Raw genomic sequence first — 16152 nt, 5'->3', positions numbered from 1 at the left:
CGCTTCGTGAGGTAACCTTCGCAACTCACCTCTTCAGTCTCGACCATGAAATCCTTCAGCGCTCGCAGCCACCTCGAACGTTCAGCTTCCGACGACGCGTACACATAGTACGGGATTTGCTTTGTAGTGTAGAACATGAATCCATGCGCTTCACCCGACCATGGGGCGACCTTCTCGACTGTCACGGCACCGTACTTCTTGCTCTTCTCCTCACTTGAATAGTATTCCAAAACATTGCCACGTAATGTGAAGTAGCGAGTCTTCCAGTTCGTAAACACATGTCCTCTCTTGGTCAGATACCCCTCGCACTTAATCTCGGTGGGGGTTCCTTCAGGGACCGTCATACGCGACTCCTTCTCGCCACGGTTCAACATGAACGTCTCACGACTGAAGATGCTACGTCGTGAGACGGAGCGACGGCTAGTTGCGTTGTTTACTGGCGCCGTTTGACTAAAGTCAGAGCCTCCATACCCTGTCGAGGTAGCAGGATTAAAGCTGGTGCCGCTGGTAGCACCATAGGGCGACGCCGTGTTGGCAAACGGCTGGTTGCCACCGTAGGGTGCTGCGCTGGGACCGAGCGAGTGGCCCAAGTGGCCGCTTCCCTCGAGATTCTGCTCGTGTAGCACGTCCAGATTGGGGTTCGACAAAGGGCGAGGCATTCCATACGTGCTGTTGCCGCTTTGAGGTGCCGCGGGGATCTGCGGTGGATACTGTGGAGGCGGCGGGGGCGGCGCTCGGTTGAGCATGCTGCCACGCGACGACGTGCGAGGAAGCCGCGCCTGGTCGCCCTGCGTCGTACGCATCGGAGGAGGGTTCATCTCCGCTGACGCCGACGACGACGAACGGCGGATGGATTCTCGCAGCGCATACGAAGTGGGTGACGTCACAAGGATGTCCTCCTCGCCATACTGCTGCTGGTAGTTCTGCTGAGACTGGTCGGCGCTCATTGCAGCATCGACCTGTAGCCCAAGACAAAATTCCTGTTGCACAGGGGCATACAAACAACAAGACGTTAGTGATAGAGTGAGTGAGAGAATAACTGCGTCCACGAGTGCGGAATCCAGAATGATGGTCCCCCGCGCGCGTTGATGAGACCATCATCACTCTCACTCCACCATCACAAGGGGCAAGCAAAGGAGGGAAAGCAACGAATCGATCCACCTCCGTTGTTTAGCCTCCGCTGTGGCTTGCCTCCCGCACAGGGACACGGAGAGAGGGGGGGGGGACGTCGCTCTCTCCACGCAGGTCATGCTAGGACGAAAAGCAGGCTACCTGCTGCTACTGCTGGTGGTCACTCTTTGCCGCGCGGTCGTCCAAATACGAGCTTTCGTCTGTCCGTTGAACCGCTTGTATCCGCTTGGGGGAATAAATGAGTGCCGCCTTGCTCGCTCCTTTCTCTGCTTGCGTGGCCACTCGGCGTGTTTTGTTGTTTGTCCGTGAAAAATCCTCCCCAATCCGGTTACGCGAAGGTCGCACGAAGAGGCGACTGTACCAACGACGATGCCAGCGACGTACGGTACCAGTTGAACCGGCTGCTCAAAGTTACACGCATAAATACTGGCAACAGCGGATCTATAATTGCTGCGTGGGACGCGCGTACTTCCAAATCGAGCGCGCTTTGGCCTTTTCCCCGGCACCATCATTGTCGAGGCGATCTAAGGCAGAGTGGATATCGTACGTCGACGATAATAATAAGGCAACTCCAGTCCTGCGAGCGAGCCATATCCACACAATATCACGCTGGCGTGTTCATTGCGCTACTGGAGCTCTGGTTACACTTACAATGCATCGAACGGATGCGCTTGCCAAAGAGCACAGATTAGACGTGCGTACGCACGAAGGTCGAGCTTCTTGCGCTAGAGTGCGGTTTGGACACCCGGCACCTGCGCACTCAGAGGCTGGAATGAGAGGGGTGTCAAAATTACGCGGCTGGTGCTGTCTATTTTAAAACGGAGGCAATGCAACTTGCTACTACTAGCCAGCATTGTGAGTTTGAAGAACGTCAACTACGTCTTGTATTGAGCTTGGGTAGTTATGATACTGCGAAGTTGTGGGGGTTACTTTGGGTATACCTGTGGTCAAGAAGCTGCAGTGGAATACAAAACCCAGATCATGTATTTGTGTGCATTTGTGGAACCAAGTGGTTAAATAACAGCGATGGCAGGGGTGGTGCGTGGTTTGGAGAGGTATGGTACACTTCGTCCCTTCAGTAGCGGTGAATGCGATGGATCTGCGTCTCCGCAGTAGCTTGAAGGCGATGATGCCCTGCGCAAAGCGAGTCGAACGTGCGAGCGAGCTGAATAGAATTCTGCAGATAGCAGCAGCTGCGAGCTACGTGCCAAAAATGATCACTGGATCATGCCGTCTTGCCCGCGTTGCCGTTCAGACTATCAGTGATGAAGGTGCTGGGCGGAAGGTTGGGCATGGCGGCACTAGTGGCGCGATAGCCATCCAACTTGCCAGGCATGAGAAAACTAATGGGCGGCAAGCGTGGGGTTCCTACAGGCGGCGGCGGCGCCAATCCTCCTAGTCCGTTGGGTACGCCGCCTGTAGCATATTGGGCATTCCTGAAGGCGTCCGACGCGTTCTGATCGTAGCCAAATCGGTTCAGCGGCGAGACGGAAGATCCATTTGGGAAGGCAGCTTCGAGCGACGTGATGGAGTGCAGACTATGCCGACGCGTGCTGTCGCTGCCGACACCGATACTGCCGAGCTTGGCCCGCCTGGCGACGCTGACCATGCGGTGCTTACGGTCGCTCTTGCGCTGGTGCTCGTTTTGGCGATCCCGATGGAAATGGCATAGAGTATGAAGCTGTCCGTTGCGCTTGGTGGCGCGCGGGTTCGAGCACTTGCCGGACTTGTACTTGCACAGAAGTTGCTGCTGCTCTCCGCGCGGGGAGCTGAGCGTGGAGAAGCTGCCGTCGTCCTGGCTGTTCATGAGCTGGTGGCTGCGCTTGAGGCGACGCTGGCGGTAGATCTCACTGCCCCTGTCCGCGCTGTCCGGCTGCAGTCCCGTGTCGAGTTGTTCGCGGTCTGAGGAGTTGTGCATTCACCTCCAGTGAGCTAAGAAAAAGAAAACTGTCCTTCACTGTCGCAGAGCGAGCGGAGGCCAGCAATAGAGTAGAGCAGAGAGCAGAGCGCTGGTTAATGCGGCGCGAGTTCCAAACCGTGAAATGGGGGGCGGAGCTTTGCCGGCGCTGGGCAAGAAAGCGAAGTGAGCGTCGGGAGGGCGGTGAGTACGCGACGATGGCCGTACTCTCCAACCACCAAGAGCGAAAGTAGCAAGTGCGTTGCAGCAAGTGGCAAGTGCATACTCCAGTGTGGCTGGCGCGGGTTCTGGCTGGGGTGGGGGTACCGGCTGAACGGAAACGCTTGGGGATTTTGGTGTGCAGAGACTGAGCTTTCTGTAGAATGCCCGGAAGCAGCGGAACATGCTCCGGGTAACGGTCGATAAGTCTATGGCGGCGACTTGCACTGCGACTTGCCCCATTAAGGCACTGCCCGCGATCTCTAGCTCCCTCCTCCCTCTCTATACCGGCGGCCTTAGCGAGACGCGCACGTGAATGCGCTTGGCGAACTTCGCTAGAGATGACATCTCTGCCATGGTCTAGCCAGCCCACGTGACGACCAAAGTTGATCGCTACATCACCTCCATGACTAGCATTACATGTACTTAAGTATCGTCGATAAAGGCCCGCGAGGTATTTAAGGGGGGGGGGGTATGGTGGAAGGCGGCGCTGAACTGCCTGAAATGATTTCTTCTGTGTTCCTTTGGCTCTCCTTTAATGCAGTGGAGTTCGAGACCCCGCCAGAAATCACGAAGGACGGGTACGAATACTGCAACATCCTCCAACGAGAAGCCCACGCTCAGCCCAGCGGTGAGAGAACGTTGCTCCGTCGCAAGTAAGTGCGAGTCACTCGTTGCGGATCTTTTGCCGTCGTCTCCGTTGCACTGAGCCGACTCGATCTTCAAAGCTCAAGTGTACAAAAACGAGTCATCGAATAAGAAACCAACGGCAACACCTGCAACGTTCTACCGATTATTGGTTTCGTTCGCGTCCGAGCAGACGACAGACGGGCGAGCGCTGGTCTCAACTTATTACCCGCGCCCCACTTGGAAATCTCCACGTTGCGATGCCTGAACATACCGGTATACAGCATACCCGTCCGTGGATCTCGCTGCTCCACAAGCTGCTGGCGACAAATAGCGACGGTTTCCCGCCGCCCGTCGTTGCCTGAAGCTGCTGTGTCCGCTTCCTTTGCAAGCCGCTCGTCACGCACAAGCGCTGCTGCAAGCTGGTGCGCAGCAACAGGTATCACTTAACGCACCCCACTGGCCCTTTCCGCCACCTTCCCTGCCATCCAGTCTGGCGAGAGGACCATGCGTCCTGAACTCGTGTCCAAACACCAGCATGATTTGTGTCCAATGTTAACGTGGCACGCCACAGTGGCGGCCACGTACGTACGTGCTGCTGTTACTTTGAGCCTAAAGGGCCAATCGGGTGTTGGTATTTTGCCGCGAAGGGCACGGCGAAGGTTGCCGTCATGATTTTTAGATATTGTCTCGGTAACACAGCCCCAACAGCTTCGACTTGACCATCGTACAATACCGCTGGCGATCAACGATAACTTAGAAGGAGAAAGCGCAGAGAACACTGTCGATTCTGAGTTGCTTAGTCTAGCTAGTCGAGAGGCCGGTCATTTCGCTGCTACTCGGAATTACATCTTCTACGCATTTACCGGAATGTACTTATTAATACCACAATTGTTGAGTCACAGCAATCACATTCTTCTACAGTACCGGCTTCTGGATAGCTAGCTACGTGTACCTTGAAGCGAGTCTTGTGCCACAGGAATAGTTGTTGGGGAAAATGGAGTGTCGAGACGTTGGAATGGCGAAACGCCCCACAGGTGACCAGGGCGTTGTCAGGACGACATGCGTCAGCAACTTCAGTATCCTATAGGGCCCCCAAAACAGTAGGGGTGACATCGACTTCCCGCTGGAGGTACTGTAGCTTGATTCTATGGGCTTATTCTGTCGGATGAGGCCATTGTCGAATGCCGGCTGAACCGAAGGATGCACGTAGCGTACGTCGTTCCTTCTGTATTAGGCTTGGTCACGTAACTTTGAACCAGTGAGACCTCGGGCAACGACTGCGCTGGACAGGTTTCAAGCCTATGTCTGACCCTCCATTGGAGGGCTTGGGAAATGGATTGAATCGGATCAATCGATATGTCTCGTCTGAAAAATCCGATCGAGGTTCGATCTTATTCGATTGAATCCGATTGATCGATCGATCGGATCCAATCAAAAATGTATAAGATTCTAGGAGAAACACAAAAAATGATATAGTCCCTTGTGCTGGGATTCACAAGAAATACGTTCTTGTAGGTATAGAGTCTACCCAATGACATTTACGATTCTATGAAACGATTTAAGACGTTCTGCATTAAATATTTGAGGTCATATTGTCGTACCGACGGTACGACAATATGACCTGAGGTCAGTGACCTGAGGTCCGGTACCGTACGTGTTGTTCGTCTCCAGGATGAGTTTTCCTGCAGCAGGAGTCCTAGCAAGAAGTTTTCTGCTAGGAAGTGTTTTTCGTAGGAGCCTAAGGCAGAGGAAAGTGACGAATTTTATTATGAAATCGTCAGCAGACGCACCTACCGTATATTCAGTGCAGCATCTCGTTTATCGCGGAATACCAGCAATAGAGACTCCCGGAACACATCCGAAAACTACGCCACCGATTACGTCTGCGGCTAGCCCACTGCAGACTCCGGCGGAAAATTAATGAGCATATATCCAACAGCGTCGGCGACACGCCTGCAACGCTGTAGCCACGTCGTACCAGCACTTCTGCCTGCTTGTTGTTGAGCACCACCCAGCTCATCGAAGTGCCCGGGAACTTCCACGTCCCGCTGTGAAGCTGTCCATGGCGAGCCGAACATGTACAAGTCGCTCATCAAGAGTCTTGATTGGCGACTTGTACATGTACTTGAATCAAGATCATTGCCGCGCTGTCCGTCGTGGTACGCCCCACCGCTTACCACTTCACCGCCCGAACTATCCGCTCCTCGAAGCTCAAGTCCAAGTGTGATACCTCTCCCTGGCAGTGTCTACCAGCACATCACGGCATTGGCTCGCCACTTCTGGGACCGAACTTCCCTTCGTTGAGGTTGGAATTTTGCGCCATGATCTGTGTGTGATTGTAGTTTATATACTTGGAATTTGTATGGCTTGATTCGATCCGATCGGATCCGATCGGATCGGATCGGTAGTTGCACCTGCACCAAATTCCTGTCGAGAAGCTACCTCCGTGGGACAGACTAAGGCTGCACGCCGAACGGTAATGAGCTGATTTCACTTCTCTACTTTGGCTTTACTACGTAGGCAAGATACCACATAAGTAGAATCAATGGACGCTCATGACGAGTCGAGCATAAACATTTCGTCGAACGCAAACACTTCATCGAGTGGATATCGGCGATCTCACAGTCACAAGCGTTCCGACATTTGGTCTTTCATTCGTGAGAGCGATGAAGGTTCCTATACCTGCTTGCTGTGCCCTACAGACTCAGCTTGTCGATGGTCATCAATTGCACACACCACTTTTCGCCGCCATCTTAAACGGTACCATCGTGACGAATATTCCGGAGGAGACGACGAGGCTTCAGTGGCTGCAATGGATTCCAAGCAAACGAAGTTACTTGCGTTTGGTTTTGAACGTTTTGTAAAGCAGCGCACTTTTGACAAAGCTGCGGCCGATGATCAGCTTGTGGACTTGATCGTGATGAACTCACTTCCGTTTAATTTGGTGGAAAAGAAAGCGTTTCGATCATTTTGTAAGATTCTTGAAGCCGATTACACGCCTCCAACTCGTAAAACGGTGCGCAAGAAGGTCATACAACGCTGGACATGTGAAAAGGAACTGGCCCGGCACACAATGCTCCAAGAAATTGCGTCGTGTCGTGTGTCTGCCACAACCGACATGTGGACGTCGGCGGCTCAAAAAGGGTATATGGTCGTGACGTTACACTGGATCAATGACGAATGGGCTATCAAGTCCGTAGTGGTTGGATTCACACGGGTGGAGTATCCTCATAGTGGCGTCCGGCTTGCCGATCATTTAATGGATACACTGAGGGCAATGGATGAATCTCTTATCTCGAAGCTGTGGGCAATTACTGCAGATAATGCGACTAACAATGGGACCATGGTCAGAAAAATTAACGAGACACTTGCTGACGAGGTGTTTACCAACGAACAAACAACCGCGGCTTCTACCACGACGGGAGTACATATAGCTGGTGAGGAAGGCAGAAGTTCTCAGCTGAAGGTGATACAAGTTCGTTGTCTCGCTCATGTGCTTCAACTTGCTGTGAGAGAAGGAATGAAAGCGTGCCCCTTAATGGATGATAGCGTTGGAAGTATTCGCGACATTTTGAAGAAGATATCGGACTCACCGTCTTTGCTAGAAGCTTTGCAAGGAGTGTGTGCCGCTGTTAGTATCAAGTATGTTTCTCCAGAACTCGATTGCGTCACAAGATGGAACAGCACTTTGACTATGCTGGCTTCAGCTCGTGCATTACAAAAGGCGATCGAAGAACTGCTGCGTAGAATCCGCGAGCGCCATGAAGGATACAGAGACTTGTCAATTGGTCATACACATCGTCTTGCCTCCCCCATTTCAGAGACTACGTGGAGTTACTTGACCGAGTTTACGGCGTTCTTGAAGCCGATCAAAGCAGCAACTACTATGATGTCTGGAAAAAATTACCCCACATTCGGTGTAACACTTGTTGTCTTCCATTTGATCTCGAAGCATGCGTCAAAGATAATGCAGAATGCCGAGTCGTGGTACACTAGGGACTTTGCACGTGCCTTTAAAACAAAGTTGGATGAGTACCTCCCGTTGGTGAAGACTCGCGAGGCAAGGATTGCTGCCGTTCTTGATCCTCGAGCTAAGGAACACATTGTGATGATCGACGGTGATATCGAGCAGGCCAAGCGCCTTGTTGAGAACGAATATGAATATGTGTATCGCAGTAAATACGAACGAACTGTGGGCATCGCCGAGGCTGAGAGAACGCAGGAGGAGAAAGAAGAAGACGATGACGAAGAAGCATTATATGGTCTCATTGATGAGCATTTGGATTTACACGAACCGGTCAACAACACAAATGAGTCGTTCGTGTCGGAGCTACAGCGGTGGTTGGAACACAAGGACAGATCCATGAACCTGAAGACAGGAAGTCGAGCTGTTTGCAACTGGATGAAGAATGAAGCCGCTTCATTTCCGCGGATTCAGATGATGGCGCGCGATTATTTGGCAATTATGGCAACATCAGTCCCAAGTGAAGAGGCATTCTCTGCGTCGGGTGCAACTATTAGTTCTCGTCGTGCCAGGCTTGGAGATGATGCTGTGACAGCGATATCGGAGCTACAAGCGTTTCTGGATTTCAACAAGACATCAGGCGATGTTCATGCTCATCTTTAGTTCACTGACTAGTTCAGTACAGTGAACCATTGATCCCATCAGAATCTATCGCCCAGGCAACGCGCATTAATCTCTCGCGGATATATGGTTGAAAAATGATGTTTTGTGTTTGTCTTCTATCACTTTGGTTGCCAGTGAAACATTAGTTCCTGGTCATGTAATCGATAGCACGTTCTCCAATGGTGTCGGCCATCCACATCAGAATAATTGGCAGCGTCGCCTGCGCGAGGCTGCTGAGCGTCGACAATACTGGAAACAGTTCACCAAAGGCGCCAAGGAAGGTCTTCGTGCTCTTTGTGACGCTTGCCAATTGCTGCACCGGAGATTCCAGCACAGCTCAAAGATGTCCAGCAGCGTTAGCGTCGTCTTGAGAAGCCATCCGAAAGGCAAGTGGTATGTTAATCAGAAGAACAGGAGTGGTCTCGGCACATGACTCTGAATGACACACACGAGCGGAACTGCAAGACACGCAATAGTTCCCAGTGGAGTCGCCGTGTTCCGAAAAGTTATCTGCAATCCATTTGTACTGCTGTCAATTTCATGGAGCAACGATAGGAAATAACTGAACAAGGAAACGTAGCGCAGTTGCTGGAGCTGCTACCACCTTCATGTACTTCTGGGAGCTCCAGGCTCTTACCACGTCGACCACTGTGCACACCACACTCGCGACATCGACTTCAATCACCCAGAACGTGGCACACAATAGATATACACCCAGGATCTACGCAAGATCTGTTTCGACTCATCCGATGAATGCCAAGCTCCACACAGCAAGTACGATCGTCTTCAGCCCATAGTCCACATCCACCCAGTTCGCTTCAATCGCCGGAACAGCATTCGGCTTTGCATCAATTTCCAAATGACGTGACAGCGCTTTTCAAAGTCCAGTGGTGGGTAAAGAGGTGATGTATCTGGTCGATGATGTCGTGGAATGACGGGGCACGAGACTGCACTAGAAAGCCGACCTCTGGAACCGCCGTGGGGAAGTTACCCGGAGAGAGCCACTACCTACTAGAGGACACGCTCAAACGTCCATCAACGCTGCGACAATGACAGGAGCATCATGGACTTATTCGTAGCAGGAACACTGAATGGATCTTCGTTTGGAGACATTTTCCCTGGTCATTGGACTTTACCTAGGTGTTATTGGTGCTAGCAGGCTGCTCAATGATCCCACAACTGGGCTCCATTTGTTCTTACACGAAGATCCGACAGCTAAGATCGCATTCGCTGTGGCATTCACCACGGAGTATTCAATGAGCTCCATGTCTGCAATGGATTAAAACCCATTTAATTGGTTTCCAAACATTCATCTACTTCCCTATGGGGTACGACGATCCGGCATTACAGATACAACTGCATGCCCAAAGTCTCCTTCATCGTCAAACACACATGTGTCACCACGGTGTACGCATTGTAGACATTACAGATACAACTGCATGCCCAAAGTCTCCTTCATCGTCAAACACACATGTGTCACCACGGTGTACGCATTGTAGACATTATCGATTGCATCGAAGCTCCCCCCATGCGAGCTTCCACCTCGTACATTTGGGAGTAATCTCCACACACCATGTTACCACACAAATGCCAGAAGAAGTCGCAACGGAATAAGCGGTAGCGGTTGGAACAGATCGAGCACAGTGACGCATTGTGATACAACGATGACAAGTTCCACGTGGATGTGGATGGAGATACAGCTTTAATGACTTCTGACTCGAGCTGGGTGGAGGAGCTCACGGACCAATTGTACTTAGATGACCCGAGTAAACATTCACAAGCTCCGGAATCCCTTTGTCAGTTGGTGAGCCCAGTACCTTTGTACAAGTACGAGTTCGTGGATCCTGCAGCAAGTGACTGTCCGGCGCTCGGATCGGGAAACCAGCGTAGAACCGGGCATCTGTTTGATTGACGACGCCCAGGTGGCTGAAGCGGGTGTCGTTCAAGGCGTTCTTGACGACCAGAGGCCGTTCGTGGTAGATAGTGTGTGAGCACATGGATTGCTCTCGAGAAATTGACATCCCGATGGCTCCACGAAAGTGGACGTACTGAGTCCATTGATCGATCACCGTGTCGTATCCAATGGGGCAATCCAAATGGGGCGCAGCGATTTGAGGCAGCATATTGAGCGCACTTCGACCGTACGTAGGACTCAAGGCACCAAAACTAATAACGTACTACAGTCGCATCATCGAACTCGAGTTGGTAATCTCGTTCCAACAGAGTGATGGAGAATTTAGGCTCGTCAGTACTGTAAACCCCCCTTCTTGTATCTCGTAGTGTTGCTTTTAATGTCCGCTTTAAATGGTATTCCACATCGGCTCGCAGTTGAGTAACGAGGGATTCGTCGAATTGAGCTTGTTTGAATCGCGTTGCTTGAATTGATTCTGCGATTGACTGAGTTGACTCTGAGTGAGCTGCGATTCCTGGAAGTGATCAATTGGCTTTGAGTCAGTTGAGTATCCTTAAATTGAGTTGAACTCTGCGATTCAGTGAGTTAACTGTGAGACAGCACGTTTTCCCTTGAGGTTCCAGGCTGGGAGCAACTGAGTCGACGCTGCGTTAGCTGACAGTTTCTAGTGTTCTTGGATTGAGTCTTCGAGATGACGTGTCGGAGCTGTATCCAGAGAATGTACTGAACCATCCGAGAGCACTGCAAACGCTTGATAAACCTGTGAACGCACAGGTTAATGGACTGAAGAAGTCTATTCTATTCGAGCGTCCTCGACTCACTCAGTCGCAGCTCAGCCAGTCGCAATCACAGGCGAATTGCAAGCATCCGTTGATTCAAAGTCAGCTCAGTATGTCTTAATTTCATCAGTACCAGTCTCAATCCAAGAACACTCGAGACACCCAATTGACTCAGAGCCATTCACATTCACACTCGTAGTCCTCGACGAAGTCTTCACCGTAGTCGTCGTCGATCACTGCTGGACCTAATGCAGCCATGAAGTCTTCGTCCTCGAAGATGCACGAGTCGACGTTAATGACGTACACAGAGTCTCTTCTTGGATACTTTGTTTTCCTCCACTTCATACAGGTCCGAGCAGTCACTACAGACCTCATAAATGACAGTAGAATTCACGACATAGTATGTTGCTGCAAAATTCGCACTTCTGGTGCAGGTCGAAAGGGATTAAACTGCCACATGTGCATGTCCGCAAGCCGAACCGAGTGCGAACCAATATGCTCAGGACGATGACGCATTCACTCCTAGGATAAGCTGGTGCTCACCGCCTTCCGTCCCATTTGGGTCCCCTCCAGTTTGTACAGCTTTCAGATCGAAGGTACTGGAGATTCTTCAGCTGAAATTGCATCCATCAACGAAAACCGCGTGATTTCCAGCTCTTCATTGACCGTCGTCAGCAACTCCACGAACACCTCGACTTTTCGATTAACAACGTTGACCTGAACTCCGTGGCGAAGACGAACATTGCCTTCGTGCCGGTTACTGTGATGAACCTGACGCTGCGCGACTGCAATATTTCGACGCTCAGCAGTAGCTTCATGCGCGAATTGGATCCAATACCTGGACTTGTCGTGGAAAGCATCCACACCGAGTATGTGGACGGCACATACTCCGCACTGAAGGAGTGTACTTGTCTCACAACGCTCTCACGGTTTTCCGGGGTCGTCGCTCAACACGAGCAGATTGGAATCGCTATACATCCAGGGCAACGAGATCAAGGACTTCAACGTAACCAAAGATCAGTTCGCGCAGATTTAAGGGTTTACAGCGTTTATCAGTACGAGTGGATCCCCATGGAGCTCTACAGGCAGCAAGTCCATACCTAAGGACATGGTTTCGGCCGACAGCGACAACGTGCTTTTGTGCCAAACACCCGATGACATGGACAGCGCGGTTGCGGCTGTCGATTAAAACCCGCTAGCGTCACCTCGTCTCATAAGCAGTTCATTCCAGTGGTCTTGACAAATTCCTGCGCTTTAAATCCTCTCACGGTTTCTATGTGCGTCACTGCTGTCGATCTCGCTGCCCTCATAGACAACACGCCGCGGGTTGCTCCTGCGTCCTAAACTAGCGATACTATCGGCGCTGCCGGGGCCGATGCTGATATTCGACGCGGACTCCAACGCCTCGACGGGATCAGCTGCTTCGTCCTTGCTTAACAGTTGTGGTTTCGGTTATTGATGCAGGAGTCCTGCTAAGACAACCTGCTAAGACAACTTGTCTTCCATTTGATCTCGAAGCATGCGTCAAAGATAATGCAGAATGCCGAGTCGTGGTACACTAGGGACTTTGCACGTGCCTTTAAAACAAAGTTGGATGAGTACCTCCCGTTGGTGAAGACTCGCGAGGCAAGGATTGCTGCCGTTCTTGATCCTCGAGCTAAGGAACACATTGTGATGATCGACGGTGATATCGAGCAGGCCAAGCGCCTTGTTGAGAACGAATATGAATATGTGTATCGCAGTAAATACGAACGAACTGTGGGCATCGCCGAGGCTGAGAGAACGCAGGAGGAGAAAGAAGAAGACGATGACGAAGAAGCATTATATGGTCTCATTGATGAGCATTTGGATTTACACGAACCGGTCAACAACACAAATGAGTCGTTCGTGTCGGAGCTACAGCGGTGGTTGGAACACAAGGACAGATCCATGAACCTGAAGACAGGAAGTCGAGCTGTTTGCAACTGGATGAAGAATGAAGCCGCTTCATTTCCGCGGATTCAGATGATGGCGCGCGATTATTTGGCAATTATGGCAACATCAGTCCCAAGTGAAGAGGCATTCTCTGCGTCGGGTGCAACTATTAGTTCTCGTCGTGCCAGGCTTGGAGATGATGCTGTGACAGCGATATCGGATCTACAAGCGTTTCTGTATTTCAACAAGACATCAGGCGATGTTCATGCTCATCTTTAGTTCACTGACTAGTTCAGTACAGTGAACCATTGATCCCATCAGAATCTATCGCCCAGGCAACGCGCATTAATCTCTCGCGGATATATGGTTGAAAAATGATGTTTTGTGTTTGTCTTCTATCACTTTGGTTGCCAGTGAAACATTAGTTCCTGGTCATGTAATCGATAGCACGTTCTCCAATGGTGTCGGCCATCCACATCAGAATAATTGGCAGCGTCGCCTGCGCGAGGCTGCTGAGCGTCGACAATACTGGAAACAGTTCCCCAAAGGCGCCAAGGAAGGTCTTCGTGCTCTTTGTGACGCTTGCCAATTGCTGCACCGGAGATTCCAGCACAGCTCAAAGATGTCCAGCAGCGTTAGCGTCGTCTTGAGAAGCCATCCGAAAGGCAAGTGGTATGTTAATCAGAAGAACAGGAGTGGTCTCGGCACATGACTCTGAATGACACACACGAGCGGAACTGCAAGACACGCAATAGTTCCCAGTGGAGTCGCCGTGTTCCGAAAAGTTATCTGCAATCCATTTGTACTGCTGTCAATTTCATGGAGCAACGATAGGAAATAACTGAACAAGGAAACGTAGCGCAGTTGCTGGAGCTGCTACCACCTTCATGTACTTCTGGGAGCTCCAGGCTCTTACCACGTCGACCACTGTGCACACCACACTCGCGACATCGACTTCAATCACCCAGAACGTGGCACACAATAGATATACACCCAGGATCTACGCAAGATCTGTTTCGACTCATCCGATGAATGCCAAGCTCCACACAGCAAGTACGATCGTCTTCAGCCCATAGTCCACATCCACCCAGTTCGCTTCAATCGCCGGAACAGTATTCGGCTTTGCATCAATTTCCAAATGACGTGACAGCGCTTTTCAAAGTCCAGTGGTGGGTAAAGAGGTGATGTATCTGGTCGATGATGTCGTGGAATGACGGGGCACGAGACTGCACTAGAAAGCCGACCTCTGGAACCGCCGTGGGGAAGTTACCCGGAGAGAGCCACTACCTACTAGAGGACACGCTCAAACGTCCATCAACGCTGCGACAATGACAGGAGCATCATGGACTTATTCGTAGCAGGAACACTGAATGGATCTTCGTTTGGAGACATTTTTCCTGGTCATTGGACTTTACCTAGGTGTTATTGGTGCTAGCAGGCTGCTCAATGATCCCACAACTGGGCTCCATCTGTTCTTACACGAAGATCCGACAGCTAAGATCGCATTCGCTGTGGCATTCACCACGGTGTATTCAATGAGCTCCATGTCTGCAATGGATTGAAACCCATTTAATATATCGCTCGTAGACGTGAAAGTATCATGAACCCCGAAGCTATACACGTCCTGAACGTCTCTCCGTCAATTTGAAAGGGCCGTTCGTCGTCGTCGCTTTGGTTTCCAAACATTCATCTACTTCCCTATGGGGTACGACGATCCGGCATTACAGATACAACTGCATGCCCAAAGTCTCCTTCATCGTCAAACACACATGTGTCACCACGGTGTACGCATTGTAGACATTACAGATACAACTGCATGCCCAAAGTCTCCTTCATCGTCAAACACACATGTGTCACCACGGTGTACGCATTGTAGACATTATCGATTGCATCGAAGCTCCCCCCATGCGAGCTTCCACCTCGTACATTTGGGAGTAATCTCCACACACCATGTTACCACACAAATACCAGAAGAAGTCGCAACGGAATAAGCGGTAGCGGTTGGAACAGATCGAGCACAATGACGCATTGTGATACAACGATGACAAGTTCCACGTGGATGTGGATGGAGATACAGCTTTAATGACTTCTGACTCGAGCTGGGTGGAGGAGCTCACGGACCAATTGTACTTAGATGACCCGAGTAAACATTCACAAGCTCCGGAATCCCTTTGTCAGTTGGTGAGCCCAGTACCTTTGTACAAGTACGAGTTCGTGGATCCTGCAGCAAGTGACTATAGCGCTGTCCGGCGCTCGGATCGGGAAACCAGCGTAGAATCGGGCATCTGTTTGATTGACGACGCCCAGGTGGCTGAAGCGGGTGTCGTTCAAGGCGTTCTTGACGACCAGAGGCCGTTCGTGGTAGAAAGTGTGTGAGCACATGGATTGCTCTCGAGAAATTGACATCCCGATGGCTCCACGAAAGTGGACGTACTGAGTCCATTGATCGATCACCGTGTCGTATCCAATGGGGCAATCCAAATGGGGCGCAGCGATTTGAGGCAGCATATTGAGCGCACTTCGACCGTACGTAGGACTCAAGGCACCAAAACTAATAACGTACTACAGTCGTATCATCGAACTCGAGTTGGTAATCTCGTTCCAACAGAGTGATGGAGAATTTAGGCTCGTCAGTACTGTAAACCCCCCTTCTTGTCTCTCGTAGTGTTGCTTTTAATGTCCGCTTTAAATGGTATTCCACATCGGCTCGCAGTTGAGTAACGAGGGATTCGTCGAATTGAGCTTGTTTGAATCGCGTTGCTTGAATTGATTCTGCGATTGACTGAGTTGACTCTGAGTGAGCTGCGATTCCTGGAAGTGATCAATTGGCTTTGAGTCAGTTGAGTATCCTTAAATTGAGTTGAACTCTGCGATTCAGTGAGTTAACTGTGAGACAGCACGTTTTCCCTTGAGGTTCCAGGCTGGGAGCAACTGAGTCGACGCTGCGTTAGCTGACAGTTTCTAGTGTTCTTGGATTGAGTCTTCGAGATGACGTGTCGGAGCTGTATCCAGAGAATGTACTGAACCATCCGAGAGCACTGCA

General features: G+C 51.0%; 3 protein-coding genes across 3 annotated transcripts; all 3 read right to left on the bottom strand.

Moving 5' to 3' along the window:
- Positions 1 to 25: 25 nt before the first annotated feature.
- Positions 26 to 947, bottom strand: PITG_11303 (protein kinase; the record flags this gene model as incomplete). Its single annotated transcript, XM_002902015.1, has 2 exons — positions 26 to 53; positions 94 to 947. The coding sequence occupies 2 exons, from the start codon at positions 945 to 947 to the stop codon at positions 26 to 28; spliced, it is 882 nt and encodes a 293-aa protein (XP_002902061.1).
- A 321-nt stretch (positions 948 to 1268) lies between these two features.
- Positions 1269 to 1723, bottom strand: PITG_11302 (uncharacterized protein; the record flags this gene model as incomplete). Its single annotated transcript, XM_002902014.1, has 2 exons — positions 1269 to 1532; positions 1679 to 1723. The coding sequence occupies 2 exons, from the start codon at positions 1721 to 1723 to the stop codon at positions 1269 to 1271; spliced, it is 309 nt and encodes a 102-aa protein (XP_002902060.1).
- A 387-nt stretch (positions 1724 to 2110) lies between these two features.
- PITG_11301 (uncharacterized protein) lies at positions 2111 to 4414 on the bottom strand (the record flags this gene model as incomplete). The annotated part of the gene is made up of 5 exons (XM_002902013.1): positions 2111 to 3033; positions 3536 to 3640; positions 3820 to 3975; positions 4104 to 4289; positions 4330 to 4414. The coding sequence occupies 5 exons, from the start codon at positions 4412 to 4414 to the stop codon at positions 2357 to 2359; spliced, it is 1209 nt and encodes a 402-aa protein (XP_002902059.1).
- Positions 4415 to 16152: the final 11738 nt, after the last annotated feature.

The sequence above is a fragment of the Phytophthora infestans genome, genomic scaffold, assembly GCF_000142945.1.
Source record: "Phytophthora infestans T30-4 supercont1.19 genomic scaffold, whole genome shotgun sequence".
Lineage (NCBI taxonomy): Eukaryota > Oomycota > Peronosporomycetes > Peronosporales > Peronosporaceae > Phytophthora > Phytophthora infestans.
Note: the sequence above shows the minus strand (reverse complement) of the source record. Positions and strands in the feature narration are given on the sequence as shown.